The sequence below is a fragment of the Nymphaea colorata genome, chromosome 9 (genome assembly GCF_008831285.2).
Source record: "Nymphaea colorata isolate Beijing-Zhang1983 chromosome 9, ASM883128v2, whole genome shotgun sequence".
In the NCBI taxonomy this organism is placed as follows: Eukaryota; Viridiplantae; Streptophyta; class Magnoliopsida; order Nymphaeales; family Nymphaeaceae; genus Nymphaea; species Nymphaea colorata.
Window position 1 is genome coordinate 3,166,106 of NC_045146.1, and position 24,359 is coordinate 3,190,464.

General features: G+C 37.5%; 1 protein-coding gene across 2 annotated transcripts; it reads right to left on the bottom strand.

Moving 5' to 3' along the window:
• Positions 1-8,447: 8,447 nt before the first annotated feature.
• LOC116260268 (protein SCAR3) lies at positions 8,448-18,488 on the bottom strand. 2 transcript variants are annotated; one of them, XM_031638463.2, is made up of 9 exons: positions 17,516-18,488; positions 16,738-16,901; positions 15,016-15,139; positions 14,773-14,905; positions 13,917-13,981; positions 10,836-13,821; positions 10,653-10,739; positions 9,112-9,222; positions 8,448-8,717 (listed from the first exon to the last, which is right to left on the bottom strand). In XM_031638463.2, the coding sequence occupies exons 1-9, from the start codon at positions 17,668-17,670 to the stop codon at positions 8,661-8,663; spliced, it is 3,882 nt and encodes a 1,293-aa protein (XP_031494323.1). In that variant the 5' UTR covers positions 17,671-18,488; the 3' UTR covers positions 8,448-8,660. The 2 variants fall into 2 exon arrangements, with proteins under 2 accessions (XP_031494323.1, XP_049935464.1); XM_050079507.1 differs by having other exon boundaries at positions 16,738-16,863; positions 17,516-17,656.
• Between the last annotated feature and the right edge of the window lie 5,871 nt (positions 18,489-24,359).

The following is a 24,359-nucleotide window of genomic DNA, read 5'->3' on the forward strand; positions in this document are numbered from 1 at the left end:
AATTTCATTATCTGAAACGTTGTAGATGTATTGCTATCTTATACCTTTTTCATTATTTGACACGCATTATTTGGTCTTGCCCCTTTTGTTACCTTATATCATGTCATTATCTAAGACATTGTAGAGGTGTTGCTGTATTATACCACTTTCGTTATCTGGTCACACCCATTTCATTATGTCATACCATTTCGTTATTTGAGATGTTGTAGATGCGTTGTTATCTTATACCACTTTCATGATCTTACATGCATTATTTAGCCATGTCTCTTTCGTTATCTCAAACCATTTCATTATTTGAGATGTTGTAGACACATTGTTATCTTACATGCGTTATTTAATCATGCCCCTTTTATTATCTCATACCATTTCGTTATGTGAGACATTGTAGACACGTTGTTATCTTAATATCATTTTCATTATCTTACATGTATTACTTGTTCATGCCCTTTTTCTTATCTCATACATTTTCATTAGCTAATACGCTATAGATGCATCATTATCTCATACCTTTTTGTATCTTACATGGTTATTTGGTTACATTTCTTTTGTTATCTCACACTCTTTCATGATCTTAGATGCATTATTTGGTCTCATCCTATTAGTAAACACGTGTTAACTCAAAGTAGTAGGTGAGAATGTCTTTTAATGTACGACATAAACATTTTCACTGAAGCAGTTGATAATAGTTGTTAATTTGTGACAATCTAAGTTGTAGCAACGTTCACTTGAATTGTTTATTGTCCCATACATGGCTAACATATTTGCCCATTGTGCCAATATTATTGTGAGAGCTTAATACTATTCGAAAGGACCAACTGAATCCATACGACTCTATAACAATTAAACAACTTCGATCCTCAAAATATGCTTACATTTAAAGCACACAAACAGGAAAAAATATGTATAATATAAAAATGTTCCAACAGTTTTGTAAAATCATCGCGGTCGTATGAACCTTGTATATATTTAGACAATATAGAGGTCTCAACTGCATTGTTTTTAAACGTAACATACTCATCTCATTCTTGAGGATCACTTTCCTGTTTGTTCTTTCTTGTTCTTCCTTCTCTTGCCCAGTTTTTTAGTGCATTTTTGTCTTATGTTGACTTCTTTCGGATAATGACTTCCTCTTCAAACCATTGACTGGTCATATTGTATTGTCATAATTTACAAGGTTGACCTTAGACTTATCAAACACAATATTCATACCAGAATAAAGACTTCTCTTATCTAATAGGCCTGGGGTTCAAGGAAAGGAAAGAATCAATTGGAATTGTATGCCATTAGTGGTGACCATACATAAAATGGAATGGCATTCTTCAGATAATGGTTGTTTCAGGACATCAAGATTTGATGGAAAATTGGAATTGTATTATTTGGCGCATCGCTATCACAACATAGTGTCAAAACATTTTTTAGTGCTTTTTCTTTTTCAAACTGTGCCTTGTATTCATAAACCCAATCATTCCTTGCTGTCAGGTTATCAATGTTTGCATAGATGTTGGTAACAAGACTCACTGTGAGACTTAAAACCATCATCAGAAGGAATTTCATGACTTCTATTTATTATTTACAACTTTGCATTTTTGGTCCATCTTTCCATGATGTATCTATGGCATTTCTTGAATGTTCTCCCAAACTAGTGTCTTTAGAGCATAGTAATAGAAAACACTTTTAAATTTATATTTAGAAAGTATTCAGACACCACTAGTTTGTGGTAGGTCACGTATGCATCATTCATAATAGTCTAATCTCTCTCCTAGCATATTACATGGTACATGCAGCCACTTGATTGCTGCACATGTAATTCTATGTTGCAATTAGTGGCTTGAATCGTCTATTCCTTGAGCTATTCAAATGCAGTTGTTGTGTACATAGCTATAGCTTGGACAAGAATATTTATACCTATAGTTTGAGGTCGTGATACAAATACTTTCATATCTTCTTTGAGCTCACAATCGCTAAGTCCCTTAAAAAATGTGTTATAATATTTCATGAATCGAGATATTTGTAAATAAGAGTGCACTCCATTTTTCAATGCGATATGCATGCTCTTTACTCTTTGTATGCTTATCATGCCGACACCAAAGTATTGTCTTCCATATGCCAATGCCCATTCTTCTTTGTCCATATACAATTTTTGAAGCCATGTTTTTTCTTGTAAGTCATGTGCTTCAATTATTTTTATCTACATAGTTTCAAATGTCTTACAATCTTCGCACTTAATGACAAATTTTACAAAATTGTCATTGAGACTAGTCTTTTGATTCATAATGTGCCTTATGTTCTTCGTTGCATTTTAGAATATTTGCCATAAGCACAATAGCTGTTGCACCTTTGACTATACGAGGCACACTTCAGCGACTGTTGCATTGTCACTATCTGTACATACAACTTTAGGATGCTTACTGTTCATGCCCCCGGTAAATATCTTGAACAATCACTCAAATGTCTTACTGGTCTGATCAAAGTAGAATGCACCATAAAAAATGCAACTTTTATAGTGATGGTTCATCCCTACAAACTAGGTAAAGGTTCGGCCATGAGTATTGACTTTCACAATTGTATAAAAAAAAAAAACACATTAATGAAGTATTTATAGTCTACCATAAACCTTAAGTATGCCCACATGACATTTGTGGGTTAACCATCATCGTCCACCTAAATGGCACTCTACAAACATGTGTTTTTGCTTAATTTTTTTTTAGTGTAATCAACCAGTGTCATAAATTCTCATTCTTTCATCGATTTTATCCTCTTTTTCCTCTAAGTGATTTTTATGATTTATGCCGGTGAATGAACTATTTTTGCAACCACACAAAAAGGTTATATGTCTTCTTTGGCGGTATGTTTGTACCATCAACCAGCTCTTATTTGAGAATGTGATGCTAACAATTTATGATATGACCTCAACATGCAGCTCATACAAGGAGGTGTCAATGGATGGTTGTGTTCATTCGTGATTGGCCAATGCAACATTTTCCATTCGAAAAACTTGCCAATGCCAATTTGGGCGCACAATTTCACCTTGTATCAATCTTGCACTTATTTACATATGGAGCCGATCTCTTCGATAATGCGTTCAAACAAACATATGACCTTCTTACAACCACACCTAATGTTTTTTTTTTTAACTCATATACTTGTTTACACTAAACCTAAGTCAGAAAGCATAAGAATTATAGAAACTGTATGTTTCATACTCGGTCTCGAACTCCATTACTACAGCAGAACATTCATTTGCATTCTTCATCTCCTAGCAAAAGGACTCACGCTCTTCTTTGTCGCCATCCAATGATGATGAGGTGATGTGCATTGTGCCATCTCCAATTGATAAAGTCTATCCACTTGACTCATTTTCTTTTTTGTTGTCATCTGATGATGTCGATATTTCATACATTGTGTCATTTATAATGCATAAAGTTCATCTATGAAATAATATTGAGCATTATCACATGCATCCGTTATTTCACACAAACTATCCTATACATATTATATCATGCACATTGTCTCAGACATGAACTAAGATGCAGTCATTATCTCAAGTGTAAGACAGCCACTAGTGAACAAGAAGGTGCACTTTTAAGGCTATGTTGTCTGACACATCTTACCTATTGTGTCGACATCTTTTTTTCTTTTTGCGCTCTGCCTTCACCTTCAAAGCTTCTAAAAGTACTCTTTCGATTTCTTCGAATGTCCATCCATTGACAAAAAAAAACTACAAATTAACAAAAGTCATTGCTTTTATTATTTAACGTCGACGAACATGACAATACAATGACATCATTGTAAACTTACCATTCTTTTCTTCTGATGACATTCTTGCCAATTTTGCTTCGAGACCAAGCTTTCTTCATCGGCAACATCAGCTCTCGTTCTTTCTTTCAATGGGAACCTTTTTGTCTTTTTTTTTTCTTGTAGATCATCCTCCATGGCAGAAAAGAGTGTATGTTAAATATGTCTATTGTGTCAGTGCTACGTTAGGACATTCAAATAAATATGTACATTGTACATTCTTTGTTACAAAAGTCAAATATATAGGTTGCAGGGTCCACCCCCTGTGTATACTCCTTGTAGTAGGGTCCACCCCCTGCGTATGCCCGTTGTGTACACATGGTAGTGCACAGAACTCGCTTTCATCATCATCTAGCCTTATCTGAATGATGCATGCTGACCCTTAAGATATATATGAAAGGAAGTGCCAAGAAAAAGAAAAAGACAGCTTAAAACAAATCTTTTTAGGCTTCAAAATGCATGGCTTTTCCTAGTGGGCAACGAAAGAATAACAAAAACTCTGGAATTGAGTTCAGGTCGCCCTGGTGAGTTACTTGGAGGAGAATATTGGCACCTAGCTATGAATGATACAAACTGCTGGACGACCTTCTGAGGTCGCTTATGCTGCGAAACTTGTCCCTTATTTCAGAGTTTTTCCTTAGGGGGCATTTGATACTTCATATTTAAGATTCAAATATTTGATGTGGCAAAAAAATCATACCAAAATCTTTGGTTCATCAGACTAACGATTTTAAATCTGACCTACGATTTATATTTGAAATGCTTAATTTACTTTTTTGCATTAAGCAAAGGTTGGATTTAGGAGGGAGGGTCTAATCTTAAATTCATGGACTTCAAGGATTTAAAATCAAGGGCAATCAAATACCCTTAGCCGTCAATTAAAATGAGGTATGATAAACGTTCAAGTTTTCAATCAGTAGTTGTTAGCCTGAAATCTCGAATCCCAGGTTTATTATCTCAAGTACCTTTTATGTGGGGATCATATAATAAACGAACGTCCGATTTCAGATCTATTGAAAAAATGAGGATTTAAGATCCTTAGAATATAGTAAAACCATGAATTTGGGGTCCGAGGACCTCAAATCCTCGGATTTGAGAACCGCAATTATTTTAGATCATTTCAGATCTCGGGTCCGAGGTACACAAACGCCCCTTAGGGAAAACTATGTGATTTCATTGCCATGATCAGAAGCTTTTAAAGTACTGAAATTATGCTCTCAAAAACCTATGGCTATGTTTGGAGGCATGAAATTTAGTGGTGTCGATCATCCAAAATGTGAAAGTATATCTAATAAGAGTTCACAGCCTCAAGAGTTAGTTATTTTATTTGTTGGTACTTGCTTTCTTCTAATTTAAAGCATAGTTGCCTTTTCCTAAAAGTGTAGAAGCTATAACACTTGTCTGAACCCTCAAATAAGCGAAGTCTTTGTTTCACAAGATTGCACTTCAAAAATTGATGATAAAAAAACAAACGACCCCTTTGTCTAGTTTGCCTTTTCTTTTATGTGGGATGACATTCAAAGCCTCATTTGCAAGTCACAGTGGAGAAGAAGCATCCTGGTTTAGATATTGGATCCCCCTTGATTCCTGACCTTTATTCAGTCATACTAATTGGATCATTTGCATTGTAAACAGATGTTTTACTATGTACAGGAAGACAATTATCTACATATTTTCTGGAAATAGAAATTGTGTATACGCCAGTCTATGTTTGAATGAGAAAGTGGTCCAACTAGATGCTGAAGATTTAGCCATATGGTGGGGTTGCAGTTCTTGGAGCTCTTTAAAATGGAAACAAACACTCAAGAGAGCAGCTACAAGAAGGGGCGAAGCCAGAAATTTTTCATGAGAGGGACCAAATTAAAGTTTCTGAAGTTTGACTTTGGCTGAAATATCATTTTCCAAAATTTTTATATAGGACAAGTGATTTTTTTTTAATTTACATGTTTTTTTTTTTTTTGAGGTGGGGCCACGGCCCTTGTGAGCCCTACCTTGGCTCCATCCCTGGCTACAAGGCTACTGGGCAAGGGTTTTTGAGATGTGATTTTCGGTTTCGGTTTTTTGTTACATTGCTTAAGGTAAATTCACCAGTAGAAGTGATTAATCTCCTCAAAGCTTTTGTCCATCTAAATAAAAATGGGAGTCTTTCCCTGAACTGCAAGTCATTTGTTGGTTTTTTCTTTCTCTCTCTTTTTTTTTTTTGGTACACATACACTTTGTTTTATTTTTTATTTTTTAATAAAAGGTGGGGAGTGAACACTCCCAGCAGTTTGCAGTGCACCAAAAAACTGGAAACGAACCAAAATTCCATAATAAACTGGAAACGAACCAAAATTCCAGGGTTGGCACAAATCTCCATGGGAGTTGGTATAATGGATGGAGAGAGGGCTGATAGGCGGCTAGTCTCCATTTCGAATCCTCAGTGTGTCAACTTTCTTGCTGCAAAAAGGGGGCTATTGACAAGCAAGTTGAAGCAAGCGACATTTCAATGAACTGAAAGCAAGTCCTTTGCCCAAATGAGACAAGGAGTTGGGTGAAAACTTTGGCCTTCAACTTAACGGGAGCATAACCACCATATTCTGCCTAATTTTCGACAAGCATAAGCCTTAGGAGCAAGGCTCCGGTCCATGGAACCTTGCCATGCAGGTTATATGATTCATAACATGTTGCGAGTTAAAAATTGCCAAAAACATCGGTATTGGCTAAATGAAAAACTCATCCCCTTTAAAGGCAAAACCCGTATGGGTCAAAAATTTCCCCCAAAAATAATAAAAATGCCCCTCAAATTTTACCGCGGGAATAGGATTTTCCATGCTATGAAACAATACGAGAACAGGCCTCTGGCACCTTGCAACCCAGGAGCATAACTAAAGCCTCACATCCTGGTTGTACAAAAGAGGAAGATGAAAACCATAAAATTGTTAGGAATCATAGAAAGCAGAATATGAATTGTAAATGAAGTGTGTGTTTAACAATTATAGCATTAATATAGTTGATGGGATTCCAGGCATGTGCGGAGGCAGGTGTGCGCGAAATTTGGGCAATTGCCCACACAAACCTAAAAAAGTTCTTATTTTCATATTGATGTTTCAGAACAGTTTTTCTCATTTACGTATAGATGCCCCTTAAAAATTCAACATTTTATACCTAATGTCCCTTCGCCGGCTCCACCCCTCATTCAAAGAATCAAGTTTAAAGTGAAACAGAAGAAAAACACAAAATTGGGAAATGAAAGCAATTTTTCTTGGCAATTATGATCAAAGGCATGATGGAGTATCCAAAAAGTTAGACACATAACAAGCATCAAGCATAGACGCGGTTGCGGTTCTGAGAGATGATGATGTCGTGAAATTGTAACCCATGCACGTCCGCATGATGTGCTGCAGCTATGATGAAAGTGGACGGTTATGATTTAAAACATTTATCAGCAAAGAAGCTTCTCTTTCTCAACTTTTGCTTTTCTGCTTTCTTTGCTTCTGGTTCACACTACTTTCCCGAATCCCATTGTCTGTGCTGATGGAATGTTTTTTTTAGCAATGTCCACTTGCCTGCTTTTGAATTATGTAGTGCTTCCAACTTCTCTTTCATGTAGTGGTGGCCTTGATTCATAATGCTGGTGATTTGTTTGACAGATTGCAGATAGGATGTAAACAGAATGAACTGGACTTAGATTTACCCATGCACTATTAAGTCCAGTTTATTTAGATCTGACCTCATTTTCGCCTTCTGGATCAGGCTTGCATGTGCATATGAAACTGAAATAAAAACTCTGCTTGATTAAAAGCCAAGTTTTGCATGTATACAAATTTCTGATTCTACTGAGTTTGACATGAACTCAGATTCACATGAGAAGCTGTGGAACAAGTCCTAATCTGATTGTTTGTCTGATCCTATTTGCTTCAACAGAATTTGACTAATCGGCTGTAGCTGGTAATGTGGAAGATTTGATTCATTGACATCCCTACTTGCACATAGGGTTCAATAAATCCGTCACTACTTTCTTGTAAATACAGAAGGAACCCTTCCAGCAATCACACCAATGCTGCAATGCCCGATCATTTATTTAAGTTGTTTGACCTAAAACATCAAGAAGAAACGGTATTTGAATTTGGACGTTTTGGCGTCGAGATAAGAGCGGCAACACTAGCCGCATTTCAATTCGGTGCTTTGCAGTTTTAACCTCCCTGAAATATCCTTTGCTTTGCCACCAGGAAGGCTGCCCATCCTTTGGCCATACCTGAACCCTTGAGCGAACTAATGTGGGCTAACTAAGATATCAATTTATGAATTACAGAACTACGTTATGTTTAAATTTTCTTCCCCCCAACAGCTTTCTATTCATATGTTTACATAACAAATGGTGCTTGGAACAAATCTTTTTTAGAACTTTTCAGGAAAACGTCATGAAAAATGACGAATTGAATACGCCACTTTATTTTGCACCATATGTCGGTAAAATTTCCCAATTTCGAAACCTGTTCCCCGTGTCTTTTTCCCTTCTTCTTTTGGGTTGCATACATACATAGCCCTAGAGTTCTTGCGCAGCTGGTACATATAATAGAGGGACCGCATTGAACAGGACAGTGCCGTTGACAAGCATAGATCAGTCAGCCAATTGAAATACGATAAGATCAGCACAAGGACACATAACAGATCATAACAAGCTTATATTATACAATGAACTTATTCACATATTCAACAAAGCTTTGGCTGATTTCCAGATTATCGGCATTCCTCATCGACCAAGTTGTTATTGCTGAAAAGCACCATCCATGGGAAGGTCCTTGATGTTGTGAAGTTCTTAACTTTGTCTTATCTCAATGCTCGTACTAGACTCTGCCGTTGTCTCCATGCTTGTAGTAGATTCAGCTGTCACTCCAGTTTGAGTCGTCATCAGCTCCATCGTCGCTACCCACACAAGCCTGTTCAAGAAATCGAGAGAGGAACAGTTGGAAAATCAGTAACGAGTCGACAATAGTGCTGAGATCAGGCCACTCCCCATTTGAATTGCCAGGCGATGTGGACCATAGATCTAGTCCAGAGAGTGTTTTCAGTGTCCACATAAGACCAGTGACAAAGGGATGGAGATCAACTCCCCAGTTGAGTCGCACAGGGATAAGGACCACATGTTTACTTCTGCCAGAGTTGTTAGTGCCACTGGCAACCAGATGAAGGGCTCTCCTGGCTGGGTGACTTAAGTGATGGGTGGAACCCTGTTCTCTACTCGTTGACAACGTAGAGGAAGGAATTAAAAGGAAAAAAGAAAAGTGGGAAAGTGATAAAAAGTAGAAGAAATTAACAGGAGATTTACTGAACCTGGCGGATTGCATTTGCTTTCTCCAAAATGGCTGCAACATTGACGTTGGTTGTAGGTCTTGGAGAAGAAAAGTTAGGCCTAGTTGCAATTGTTCGCTTCAAATTGAATGACTGGAACAACAAAAAAGAAAAGGTCAGCGATCTCTCTACTAAAGACCATCCATCGAAAGCTCTGATAAAACCCTGGAAAATGGAAAGTTGTAACTGGCAACACAAAAGAATACTTATGAAACTTGGAATATAAAAATGTGGCCTATTAGTTCTCTTGCGAAACTCTCCCTCTCTCCCTCTGTGTACATGTGCAGCAGAGGGATGACTCAAATAAGTTGCATAAACCTGAAGGATACTTCCAGAAAACAAGGAAATCATTTCTAAAAACAGTAAAAAATAAATAAGAACACTGTAACTCATTTGAGTTGGACTGGACTGGAACCAATGGGTAGTCCAAAGGCTCCAAATGCTTTTTGGGTCGTTTAAAGTAATTTTTTGATATAGATGAGAGAATGATGCCATCAACAAGGCCAAGCCTAAAAATTTCAAGTGCGCCTCTTAAGATTCTCTATCATTCATTTTACATTATGCTCGTGAAACATACTCATTATTAGGAATTGAACATTGTTAATCTTAAATGTCAATGGCTGTATATAGTTGAAAAATATATAGCTCAATCAACAACTGAAAACTGATGTATATGTTTTGTGATCTTCTTCCTTGGAATTTTGATTATGTCCATAGTGTGGCAGCCCAAACTCGTTCAAATTACTGGGTAAATCTTCTGACCCCTTGCCAAGTGCTAGGTGATCCAAGTAGGACTAATGCACTTGTTAACTATGGTAGGAACTCTTTTGTGAGCAGTATAAATGTTGATTTTTCCAAAGCAATGAGAAATGATCTCTCTCGAATTCAGGTCTCCTAATTCTTATACAGAAGGGCAATTCATAAACCAGTTTAGACTTTAGTGCACAGGAAACAGATCCACGTACTTCCAGTGGAATATTGCTAGGAAGAACAGAACTAGGAAGTGATGAGAAATTCAAGCAAGAAGTGAGCATCTCCAAGATTGATGTGCAGCATGACCGATACAAACTAGAAGCACTGGGGAAGTGTGCTTCTATTCTGTTTTTCTGGTACAGCATTCTATAACCTCTTTAGATGCTATTGATAATATGCAGCTAAAACTTACAGTAAACTTTTGAACACTTATATCAGCATCATTTTTTATCTTATTCTTGTTCATTTGATGAAAGGAGTGCACCTTAAGTATGCCACTACAACTAGAGACACAAGCTAGAGGTGCAAAGTGGCTTGCACATAACTGGATTTAACAGTTTCTGACTGGACTTCCCAAGCTCCAAAGTCAATTCAATGTCTAACACATTACTAGAAAAAGTACAAACATTATAAAAATGTGTGCAATCTTTTAACATTTAAAACTCTTCGCTTATCAAACTGCTGCTGCATTATGATGTTTGCACTGTAGATATGGAATCTCCAACAGAAAAAGAATAAAGAAAAATCATATGTATGAAGATAACACAGACCTTGGCTCGAATTTGTTCTAAAAATGAATCTCTTTCATCCGGTTGAGGGATGCTTGTGCTTCTATTTAATGATGTGGCTTGCTTCACCTGCACAATACACAGGTTTGAGAAGTAAAAGAAAAAAGTCAATGCACTAGAAAATTAGAAAAAAGAAAGGAGAAGAAAACTGAAAATGGAGACTACCATTCCCTTGTCATGAGAAACACCAGATTCTACTGACAAAGTGGGCTTGGATTGACAAGGATCAACAGCTTCTAAAACTGGGACTCCAAGTGGCTGGCTGACACAGACAAGCTGACAGGTTTCTTGACCTTTGACTGAAGAAGCAGGGGATTTGATGTGCTTGGATTGTGGCTGCTGCAAAGGAGGGACAGGCACCAAGAAGGGTTCCTTTTGTCCTGAATCTTCTTTCTCTTGCAATTGACCCTTAGAAAACTGAAAGGTGGAAGTAGCATGACCTACTGATTTAGCTGCTGAGCTTTTTCTTGATCTTGAACCATTGTGGTGGGACTCATATTGAGGATCCGGTTCAGCTTGATTACCGTTTGTTTCCTCAATCCCTGCAAAACTAGAAATTGAGGCAGCTGAGGAAATTCTACGTAAACCGTCATATAAGTCATCTTTTCTTCCAGTTACTCCATTCTGTTCCCAATGTTCAGAGTTTGACTCTGAGTCTTGACTAAACATGTCTTCTGAGAAATTGAGAGATGGTTTGCAGAATGTATCATCATCCGAATCAATTTCACTATCCACCTGCCTTGACACTATTGACTCTTCAACTAAAGGCATGCTCTGGGAGTTATTGCGCATTAAAGAAAGAAAACGGAATTCCCTGATGGTACCTTTCTGATCACTTTCCCTGAGTGGAACGATGGGTTCATTGTCCAGTTTCAGCATGGAGCCCTCCAAGTCATTCATGGGGTGAAATGATATTTTCATATGCTCTAATGGAGGAGATGAACAGTTGGACCAATGAGAATTGGGGGAATCTGAATGCCTTGGAGATCCTCGTTCATAACTAGTTTCTTCAATGAACGCAGGTTTGGGACTGATTTTCATATGAGAGGGCTGACCAATTTTTTCATCCTTCTGTTTTTTTGGCATTTCAGCTGTCGTGTCAATGGGAGTGTATCTGTCTGACAACTTTGAACCAGTCTTGCCCCTTGATCTATCGGATTGTTCAAGTTGATCAACCAATGGTTCTGTCTGGAAGCCATTTATATGATCACTAGATATGGATACAATTGATTGGACCTCTCTGCTAGAAAGTAATGGTAGGTCGTTCCTGGAACACAAAATGTTCTCTTTCTCTAGCTTCGTCCCTTTCACATTGTTATACTCCTCAAACTTTACAGATGACTCAGCAGCAGCAAAGCTCCGAGAAGTTTTCTCAAAGAATCCATCATGTTGCTGCAGGTGATGGTTCTCAAACTTAACTGAATCTGAGTCAGTCGTGTAAGTTTTTTTTTGAACCAACTCATCAAAATGCACCCCAGGAACGTCAGCATGATTCATATGCTCAGGTAACCTGCTCAACTCACTTCCAGGAGTGGCTTTCTGTGATAACACATTCAGTTCTCTTTCTGTTTGGGGCTTCTGTGGTTTTTCCATGATATATCTAGTGCCATTAGATGGCTGTGCATTGTTCTCATTTGAAAGGTCAGAATGGGTAACTGCACCGGACTCATATAGAGGAGCTTCATAACTTGCTTCAGGTGCCTTAGTAGTTGCAAAATCTGGAGGCTTTGATGGTTGAAGCCCTTTATTGTCATTTGAAAGGTCAGAATAGGTAACTGCACGAGATGCATATAGAGGAGCTTCATAACGTGCTTCAGGTGCATTGGTAGTAGCACTAAAATCTGGAGGCTTTGATGGTTGACGTACTTTATTGTTTTCATTTGAAAGGTCGGAATGGGTAACTGCACGAGATTCATATAGATGAGCTTCATAACGTGCTTCAGGTTCCTTAGTAGTTGCACTAAAATCTGGAGGCTTTGATGGTTGAAGCCCCAAAAGGCCTCCATTAGTCCAGAAATTGAAAGCTGCCTGAGGTAATTTAACCAAAGTTGATTCTGTGGAAATGCATGAATCAGTCACAGCAATATTGGATGATTCCATTTGTTTGTCAGAAAGAGCAGGAGCAGCTGCATGCTCATCCACAGTGGAGTTGGAAATGGTCTCCTTTGTCATTTCGACATCGGGTGCAGTATAGTCTTCATTTTCGAACACATCAAAGACAGGAATTCCAGGAACATTGTTATCTGGAAGGCCACCCTCGGAGAGATCTTCAAGTAATTCTTTGTCAGGTAAGCTTGGAGGGACAGTGGGAGTCTCAACATCAGAATGTCCTGAACTGCAAGGAGGCACTTCAACCTCATCAGAATGCCCTGAAGTGCCAGGAGGGAACTCTTCAACATCAGAATGGTCAGAAGTGCAAGGTGGGAGTTCTTTAACATCAGACTGATCAAAATGGCAAGGAGGGACTTCTTGCTCATTTATTCCTGATTTCACCTCCAGTACATGAAAGGACTTCTGGAATTGAACTTCCTGCTTCATCCTACCTTCAGAATCCGTCTCAACTTCTGATTCTATGGTGTTAAGTGCATCAACATAGTTATCTCCCTCACTAGCTACATCAGTGTTCTGGCTTTCACCACCACATGACTCTGGTTTTTTTTCATCTTGAACTACTAGTTCATACTGCTCGACATTGCCATTAACAAGTAGATCCTCCTCTAGATTAAAGTTAGGAATTCCTGCTTGTCTGTCTACAGCAGCTTTACGTTCATCCTTGACACCATTGAGGCCTGAATAAGTGGCAGGTTTCTGAACTTCTGTCTTCTCATCCCAAGTAACAGGCAGTGGCTCAGGGTTGCTTAACCTATATTGTGATCCGTGAAGAACTTTGTTTTCTACATCTGATTTGGGTAAATGTAGATCACCAGAAATTTCAAAATTTCCAACATTTGAAAGTGGAGTTAATGCATTTTCTCCTTTTTTTCTGTGTCCAGATGTTGGATTTACAATCAAATGTTCCATGTAGCTTATTTTGGTTCCTGAAGTAAATGATTGGGATCTGCTTCCCTTTTTGAACTTAGACCTTGTGTCATATGTTCCCATATCTTCACCACTATGATTTTGCTCATCAAAATCCAGTGTGTAAAACATCCTGCAGTAACCATGTTTTTGTCAAACCCCTATAGATGAATATGTGCATACACACCTGGCCACCACACCACAAACAGAAGATAAATAAAAGCAAACCTGCTATAACTTCGAGACAAGCTAGAATCCAAAACTTCCCCACTCCTCTGTCTTCTTGATTTTCTCTGAAGAATAAGAGATGAAACAATAAGGAAATAGATAAGTACAGCCATCATGCTTGAAAGACAAAAGATTTACTAGCAACTAGGAGGATAGCTGAAAAGGATGAGGGCCTTGAATAATGAATAAAATGAAGTTAACTTGGCTAAATAGTTAATGGCAACAGTCACCCACATTAACAGTATTAACTATTAAGCATACAGCTTCCCACACAAACAATGCCCTTCCCCACCAAAAGAAAAGAATCTAATTCATAAAATGACCTAGGAGATCCAAGATTTACATTGAGATGAGGTTGAAAGATTTTAAAGTTACAATTCCAAGAAGGCAATGCATTATGACAACAGATATGAAATCAAATAGAAAAAAATTAAATGTAGAAACCTTGGTCATGATATAAACATATTTAATAAATATGTACCTATTAAAATAAGATCCTGAATCACCAATCATTCCAAAAGCATGTTAACTGTCCCCAACGTTCTAAATATAACCATAACACATTGCTTTTAGACTTTTGATACAAATTTCATGGTAGTGCTACAGTTTATAGCTTTATATCTTCAAGAGATTATTACTTAAAGGTTAAACCCATATGAAGAAATGCATCATTCTCAGTCTTCTATGACATGATTCTGCACCATAAAGTTTATTTAAGGCAATATGCTGCTGAAAGTATTAATGCTGGCAGTGAAGTTCAGAAAAGATCAACCATAAAAACCAAGGATTCTTGAGAAAAATAATCAGTTTCAGAAGTGCTAGCTTTGTCTCAGTCCAAGTCCTGGATAATGTATACCTTGCTTTTTGTGGTCTTCTTTTCACGTTTGACTTTTTCTGCTTTCATCAGTTCCGAGGTAGCCCATTCCATCTTAAAGAATGATGGATCTGAATATCTCTTTAAACAGGCACCTGCTCCTGCAGCATCAAACCTGATAAAAGAAATGCCATGAGCAAATGTGCTTGTGCACCTGGACATTTATATGCTTTGTCTATTAGAATGTAAATTGCTAAAATAAAGACGGAGCATCCAAAAGGGTACTTGTCAAGCAGGAATAGTCGAGGTGGACCGCGACATTCTTCATAAGCATCCATAATAAATCCAGGCATGTCACCTCGACTCAGATGGTTTTGTTCTGTTCGGATGCTAGTATGCCAATCTGAACCTGTAGTCAAGTATATTCTATGAGAGAATAGCATTACTAAGGCAAGGCAATGAATTCGAAAACATATGAAAGGAAAGAGAACAAAATATTAAAATGAAGAATGCTAGAACAACCAAAGCATGGTAGGACTTTTTTCATCTGTTACACCACTGCACCAGATTGACAAACTTGGTTTCTGGCCTGGTGGCATAACCCCGAGACTAGATATCTTGTCCCAAGGGCCTACGCCTTCTTCTTCTCATGCAAGGGGTTGATGAACATGCAAACTGAATCAGCAACTGACCTCCCACCAGTCGCTGGCTCAGCTAAACCAAAACCCTTAGGGTGTGATAAGAAAAAGCTTGGTGAAGTCCTTTTGTATTGAAGAGTAACAATTAATTCCATCGCATGAATGTGAAAATATGATTTTAATAGTGTTAAAATAATTTTGGCTGAACATACAGACGGTCCTTGTTTATATAGTGAACTATCTTACCACATCTTCAGACACTCCGTTCAGTATGTACATCTTTGTTGAGATGACATGTCACTTGGACACTGCCAGGACATTCCATGAGTACAATTTAAACTGCTGGATAACCTGATCACCAGCTTTATCTATTTTTAAATTGTTTTGGAGTTTATTTTGCATTTTTTGTTCGGGAATATGTGAATAAAAATGAATTTTTTGGACTAATTATGAGCCATCAGGTGCCACATGTAAACTTATATTTTCAAAATCAAAGTACTAATTGTAGTTCACTTTTATGAAACAACATCTTTACATTCAACTTAAATTCAATGGCTCATAATCAATCTACATGGTCTTCATATTTACTTAGCTCTCTCTCTCTCTCTCTCTCTCTCTCTCTCTCTCTCTCACGCACACACACACACATATATATATATATATATAATAGAGAGAGAGAGTGTGTGTCTGTGTACATGATTGCATTCGTATAGCAGAATGTTACAAGGCACGCCTTTGTGCAAGACCCAAAAGAACATTACAGGATATGAATATTCCCACCCTCTTTATACCATTCTTCTCTATGTGTCCTCTCGTGCCTCCTTTATTCATGCTTCGGACTATACACATACCATGTAAATTAAGTTCTTTACATAAAACCACCAAAACTAAGAAACTTTTCCAAGCGTCAAATCCTTACTCCTCACACATCAATAATAGGCAAACAGAAAAAACTTGTTGCATATTTTTAGATTTATTATGCGTGCCAAATAATTTAATCATTTTAAATGGTTCATGGTTCTCCTGTTTCAAGCAAAGATGTTTGGTAGTAGGACGAGACCCAAATCTTATCACTGATTGATACTACCACAAACACAGAGAAAGGGAAAAATAAAAGAAAAGTAAACAATCGCATACAGACAACGGAGAACTAAGCTATGCATGTCCATGAGAAGTCTTTTTTGAAAGCTATTAGGTGAAAACTCATAAATTGTAGAAGATAATACAAACCCAAAACTGCACTTGCCATGTGAGTGAATTAAGCTAAGATATCAGTAAAATACAGAACTAATTTCAGAGGCTTATGTAAAGATGTATTAGGTAAAGTTCATATAAGTAGCAGAAGATAGTGCACGACTTGAAACCACACCTGCTGTGTAGGCAAAATGTATATGGTTAGTCTGGGCTAACGCAGCCTTCTCAACGGAAGGAAGTCCTGCCTCCAAGTGCTTTACACGCATCATCATGTCCTGGCCCCTTGAAGCAGTGGCCATCACTTGGTCATGTAAATCATGAAAAATTTCAGCAGCAAACCTAGACGAGGTAAAAAAAAAAAAACACACACACACACACAGATTAGACAGCACATAAAAATGGACGCCAAGCAAGTGTCGAGAAACATTTTAGGAGATGATTCAAGACTCAAAGGGAAAACATGAAAGACCTCGGCAAATGAATCTGGAATTTGACATCCAAGATATGAGACGTTGTTCAAAAAGCAAACTCAAGTATGTTATTTCATAATTTGAGCCATGAAAGACCTCTTTAGACCAACATCAACAAGCACAGAATACCCGTCTGAACATTACAATCATTAAAAGAAAAAGTATAGCATCTACCACAAAATTTCCAACTACAATGACTCAGTTCATAGTGTTCTAATCACTCGGTGTGCATTAAAGAATTGATGGGCATATAACGAAGATCTGCAAGATTTGGAGAACTGCATGGCAATTAGGATTCAAGTAAGCAGATTAGGAGTAATTCGCTGATTATAAAAATGAACTTCACTAGGAATCCTCCGATCAATGAGTCTCAAATCTAGGTAAAGAAATTACCAAAAGGAAACAAGAAGCAAAAAACAAGGAAAAGAAGAGACTGATCCTACAATGCGGACAAGATCGGACAGGTTAGGCTCAGAAACTCACTCCGCAAGATCGCCTAGCTGCCGCAGGACCCCAACAAGTCCAGCGACAGCCACGCCCTCCAGAAGAGCCTTCGGGTCATCCTTCTCGGCCGCCCTGTAGAGGTCAGGATCTCCCAAACCATACTCATTCCTCACCTCCAACCGAACGAGCGGCATGGCGTCCCCTCCCAGCAGACACTAAAATGCAAAACTCCTTTCCCTTTCCTCTTCCTCGCGCATCCTGCGTTTCTTAAGCGACACTCTAGAGCGGTTCTCTCTGAGAAAAGTCTAGCGGGACTCAGGTTCCTCCCTCCGCCTTCAGCGGGCTCGGAATTGAGCATTCAAAGAAATATGGACTATTTTCTCAACCTGAAGCTCTTTACTGAAATGCTGCAGCTTCCAGCGAACCAAGAATCGAGTCTTAGACGATTGATGCTATCCGAGAGCTCGGATCGAGTTTTTCTGAAGCTTGTTCCCCACAGCTAGAACCCAATCAGATGCTCGTGGACACTAATGTTTCGAGGGAGCTCCAAGTCGAGCCCTCAGGACGATTGCCGCTTTCGGAGTGCTTGGAACCAGCTTTTTGATACTCCGAGAGCTCCAAATCGGCCTTTTAAACACAGCGTCGAAACAGGAAAACCGACGATCAAGACTTCCCGGAGATTGAAGCCCACAGAGAGCCCGGAATCGAGTCTTCTTCGAAATTGTCCTTCTCAGGGAGCTCAGAACCTTGCAGTCGCTCTCTTGTAGCGCAATGCTACCAGACTCCAGAGCAGTACTGAGATCCACGTTTACGGAGATCTCAACAGCTCTCTGTCGCTCTCTCTGAGAGGAGAAGTGCGTGGAGTCTGTTCTAGAGAAGAGAAGGTCGGTGGAGAGCTTTCATGGCGGGTGGAGGTTTGGTGATCGACCCCCGCACCACACCTAATCCTCCACTACAACACTCCTCTCTCTCTCTCTCTATCTCTTTCTCGGAGTGAGAACTGAGAATGCCGTTTGCCAGCTCTGCAAGTAAACCCCGGAAATGTAATTACCAGGGAAGCATGTTTTACTTTTCTATGGACCGTATTACCCATCCTGTAATAACAAAATACCCGTACTTTTCCGTCATCTGAGCTGCAGAAAATGACAGTTTTGCCCATACTCTTTTTGGTTTGTACGGCATGTCCCTTTGCCCACCTGTGCTGCCGGTGTGATCGGCCCAGCTGTTCGGATCTCCCTTCTATTATCCACATTATTTCACCCCATCCTATGTCACATTTTTTATTATGTATATAATATTATATTGATAGAAGTTATATATATATATATATATATATATATGTATGTCATCTGCGAGATTTCCTGATGGCAATTAGTTTTTGGTGTATTCTATATCTTTAACCCAAGATTCTTGAATGTCATGCATTTAAAGGATAAACTAAGATGATTAGGATACATAGATGATTCAATTCTATCATATACGATGATTAAAATTTAAAAATTTTTCATTAAAAAATAGTTTCTAAATTAAAATTAACTATAGGTTATGATGCAATGATGGTGTATAGTGACCTTAGCAACAATTTATCATTGCATTAACAATAAATTTTAGATTTTAACAATGAGACAATTTTACAGCACCCAACTATATATATATATATATATATATATATATATATATATATATATATATATATATATATATATATATATATATATATATATATATATATATATATATATATATAGAGAGAGAGAGAGAGAGAGAGAGAGAGAGAGAGAGAAGGAATGGACTTTCATCAATCTTTACAAGTCGGCTATTAAGGCCTTACCTTTGTTGTTATTAAATGTTCATTGTTAATTTGTATTGATTCTTTCATTCTTGAACATTTAATGAAAATAAAAGATAAACTCGGTTGTTTAAGTTGTCTCTAAGAAGGAAAACTCATAATTAATTTGGTTTTGCATACAGATAATGAGATAAAGAACAAAATTCTTTAACATAAATGCCAAAAAGAAGCAACGTTAAAGTCATCACGAGTTATTTGTTTAATATTATAGAATGACCTGGAGATGAAAACTTGTACACTGAATCTATTAAATGGGTCTATGCAAGATCAGGTGAACGCATACAAAAAAAAAAAAAAAGAATAAATATGACCCAACTTTAAGCTGGATATGTTTAAAAAGTGTAAATTCTGGGAAATTTTACATGGAATAATTTTTCCTACCACGACTATACGTTTCATATGTATGGTTAATGGCTTCAAGCTCGTGGGATTTTTTTTTTTTTTACTTTTTTTTCTTTATGTCTCTTATTTATTTTATCTTTTTCTATGATGAATACGACAAAACATTACGGGTGTAAAGTGAGTGCACGCACCGGCTCGGTCAGGATAGAGTTCGACTCGTTTGAGCTCGAGTGTTGTTTAGTATATATTTTATGCCTAAAATTTCACATTTTTATTCAAGTCATTTTAAGTTTTTGAAATTACAAAATAAGTATTAGTATTGAACAAGTCTCATCGAGTCGAGTTCATTCGACTCGAACTCGTCTTGTTTACAAATTTAAGTTATCAGTTAAGTTCAAACCATTGTAAAAAAAAATGTGTATTAATTGAAAAAAAATGTGTGTTAATACGTGAAAAATAATTCAGTCATATAAAATGGCAAGTCATATAAAACGGCAATTAAAACATTACCAAAAAATGTGAAAAAAAAAATGTTTTTCATATTTTTTTATAATTTTCTAAATATTTTACATTTTTTAAGAATTTGTGGAGATATTTTCAATACATACAACTTTGTCATATATTATATTCAAAAAAAAAAAATCGCCATACAATACTCATAATATATGTGACCCCGGTATTCCCATGAAAAAATCTCACAACCCAAATGAATTAATGCCAGAGTCTACCCCCATTCCCTCCATCCTTTTAACATCTATGACTGCTTCCACTATTTCGAATGACTCTCGTTAATGCTTTAACAAAAAAAAAAATAATAATAATAATACAAAGGAAATTTAAAATGAAGACCACCGGCCTCTACTTTGTCCGTTGTTAACAAACTTCTAACCATTCTTAAATAAAAAACTAAAGATCTGATTTTGTTGATTTTTCACATATATATAAAGACGAAAAAGGACGTGAGGAGTACATTTAGCTGGTGGCGGTTCACACTTCACAGGGAAAGCCTTCGACGTTCTCGCTATTTGCTTAAAGAGTGCGGCCTTCAGCTTTTATCTCTGAGAAAAGAGACACAGAGGGACAGAAGCAAAGTAGAAAGTTGAAGTCCCCTCGACTCGATCCTCTTGTCTTCCACAATATATATATATAAAATATAATTGCTTCCTTCTTTCTCGCCAGTTGCTACAAAACGTCAAGTATTGCTTCCGTTGTTTTCTGGCTCCGCCATCGCCTTCAAATGAATATCTGAGATCTTTTGCGTTCCGAGTCCTTCTCCTGCACGCATGTGCCTGACGACAAGCCGGCGTCGTCCTTCTCCATGTCCGCCTTGATCAACGGCGAACGCTGGAAGTCATGAGTCGTCTCACACCAGCGTGTACGTGAAGGAGGAAAAAAAGATGTCCGTCTGCGTCTGCGTCTGCGTCTGCGTCTGCCCCCACAAAAAAGACTAAAGAGAAGCCCGTATGTCCGGCCATGTGCCTCTTTCCCCGGTGGGCATACACATTATTTTAAAAAAAATTGTTTTTTTAAGTTTTAAATGACCATTTAATTTATCGCATTTCAATTCCTGTGGCCAAAGGTCTGGTTTTCCACCAACTGGAAAAAGGAGTCATTTTTTTTATATTACCAGGCTCACGTTCACTGACAACTGTCAAACACAGAAATCAGGTCATCAAACGCTTCTGCTTTGAATTATATAAGTCTCTGTACGTAACTTTTCATGTTATTCATTCCAGTCGGGAAGCTTCTTGTTTTTTTTTTCTTTCACAAGAAAATGGGTTTCCCTGTCCTTGTGCTTATTCTGATTGACTTTTTACCTAGAGCTGAAGCATAACAACAAAATAAGCCCTTATTTTAAAGTTTCCATGAGAAATAAAATTCTTGGTCACAAATTAGAGACCTCTAAATGAAAATTTTCTTTTTCGTTTGATTAATAATAACTAAATTTTCAAGGGTTTTGCATACCTTGGGATTCTTTCCGTAAATAAAACAAAGATTGAGGCATATTTATCTATCTCAACTTTTGAGGTAGATTCATGAAACAGTTACAAATTGTTTCGTGTGTCAAATGGAGGAACAGTGCATAAGTGTTAAGCATGGGCATCAGGTTGGCGCGACTTGTTATAGTATTTATAATCATCAGCATGTCATAGTTAAGCATGAACATCGGGTTGGCCCGGCTCAGCCCAATAACGAGTAGGGCCCAGGCCGACCCAACTTCCAAAAGCAGGGCCTGGACCCTAGCCAGGCCCCACTCGAAAAACTCGAGCCCGACCTCAGTCCGGCCAGATTAAATTTAAAAATATATTTTTAATATAAAATAATATACAAATATAATTAATTATAATAAAACATTATAAATATATATAATAAAAATTTAAAAAACCAATTATCAGGCTCGAATCGAGCTTATTAGGCCCACTCGAGTCAGCCCGATAAATTATAGGGCCAGGTGCCGAGGCAGCGGCCCGGCCCCTTGCCTAGCTTTAATTATAGTCCCTTCCAACCTTAACTAGTTTGTTGAACAGTAGTATGTCATAGTTAAGCATGGGCATCGGGTTGGCCCGGCTCAGCCCAATAACGAGTCGGGCCCAAGCCGACCCAACATCCAAAAACAGGGCCGGGGCCCTAGCCAGGCCCGACTCGAAAAACCCGAGCCCGACCTCAGCCAGATTAAATTTAAAAATATATTTTTAATATAAAATAATATACAAATATAATTAATTGTAATAAAACATTATAAATATATATAATAAATAATAAAAATTTAAAAACCAATTATCAGGCTCGAATCGAGCTTATCAGGCTCGAATCGAGCTTATCAGGCCCACTCGAGCTGGCCCAATAAATTACAGTGTCAGGTGCCGAGGCAGTGGCCCGGCCCATTGCCCAGCTTTTAGTTATAGTCTCTTCCAACCTTAACTAGTTTGTTGAACAGTAGAATAACCATCATTACCTGTCTTCCAATAAAAACTTTGCATAGTTACTATCTCCGTTGCCAATTTGGCTTTTAAATTTAGTTTTTTTGTATTATCCACTTTACGCCCTTGGATGAATTTTTTGGCCAACTAAAAGTATACACAAAACATGTGAAACGAAAATTAACAAGAAAAGGAATTAATATTTTGAAAAATATATTAGAATTAATATTTTGAAAAATATATGACGAAAATGGGTAGAGAAGATAGCGCTGAAAAATGATACATGAGTTGGAAGGAAACAAGTATAATCTCATTCATCACTAGGCATCGATGCAACCTTAAAACCTTAAAAAAGAGCTCTTCTCTCACTTGCCTCAAATTGGAAAATTAAGTAAATTAAAAGACAGACGAAGTAGGGTTTTGATATGATAAGTTGAGTTCATTGGGCTGGCCCAAGGCTCAACAAAGTTGGGCTTGAGCTGACCCAAAGCCTTTGGCAGCAGTCCAAGCTCTGCATGCTTAGTTATTGGACCAGACCAAACCATCAACTTCCGGATATCAACCATTATTTGAAACTCTTAATTTCATTTTTTAATATCTCAAAAACACAAATTGATGTATCAGATTTTTTAAGAGAGCTATTAGTGACACACAAAAAGTCTTTAAGAGAGCCATAAGCCATGCACCAAAAGTTTGTGTGTCGGCGTCACGTAAATATATATATATATATATGAAGAGAGAGAGAGAGAGAGATTAAGAGAAAGGAAAAAAAGAAAAAAATAATAAAAAATATAGAGAAATGATTTTTAAATCGGTGGGGTCGAGCCCCCAATGCCTAGTTCTCGGGCTAGTCTGACCTAGTAAGTTTTTTTTTTTTTTTTTTTTTTTTTTTTTTTTTTTTTTTTGCCCTACCCGAGTGTCAAATAGACAGCCCAAGCTCGACCCATCATGGGCTAGGTCCCCCACTATCCATCGGGTACTGGGGCCTGTTGCCCACCCTTACCTAATGCTGAGTTTCGAAAGTTGAGTAGTGGTTTATTACTTGCCCCACCGTTAAGACTCCTTTTTATGAACTTTCCATAGCATAAACTTTTAGTTTGAAAAACATTATTTGTTTAGTAACTGCCAAAATGAAGGTATTAGCTTTAGTCGATATTACATTGCCACTTCTTTAACAAATGGCTAGAATTGATATCATGTGTCACAATGGTCGTTTGGTACTCATAACAAAAATTGTTACTGTTAAGTAAAATTACTTAAAATAGATTCATGAAACACTATGTTATAAAATTCTATGAACCTACTTCAAAACCTTCTCAAAAGGCAACAATATGGATAAGAGGGTTCCAACATTTTTGTCCTTTATACTGTATCTGAATCTCATAGAAAATGTATTTTCAGTACATTTAACTTATATAAATCCCAACCGTTTGCAAACTGATTTATTTATTGCTTTCAAGCCAAATCACTTTTTTTTGGGGTAAGGAAAGGGATAGAAAGGGTGGTGATAGCGACCGAGTTACATGTGGGCAGTTGCCCACACGGTCCTGTTTCAAAATTGTTGTATAGATCTTTAGCTTAAAGACAAAAAAGCGAGTCCTTCATTAATGCAATTAAGAAAATTGTTAAGAGCTGTTTTGTCTTAAGAAAGTTTAAAATTATTATATATGTAAATTAATTAATTCAAATTATTATTATAAATATCTACGTTGATCGTTTGAAAACGGAGGCAGGTGAATGTGAATTTGCTATATCTTGACTATTGAGTCAG

Bases quoted from the DNA above. Each gene is read 5' to 3' on its own strand.
- LOC116260268 (XM_031638463.2), bottom strand. From the start codon at position 17,670: ATGCCGCTCGTTCGGTTGGAGGTGAGGAATGAGTATGGTTTGGGAGAT. The intron at 13,982-14,772 runs GTATACATTATC...CTTATTCTTCAG, and splicing joins AGAAGACCACAAAAAGCAAG to AGAAAATCAAGAAGACAGAG. The intron at 13,822-13,916 runs GTTTGCTTTTAT...TGGTTACTGCAG, and splicing joins TTGTCTCGAAGTTATAGCAG to GATGTTTTACACACTGGATT.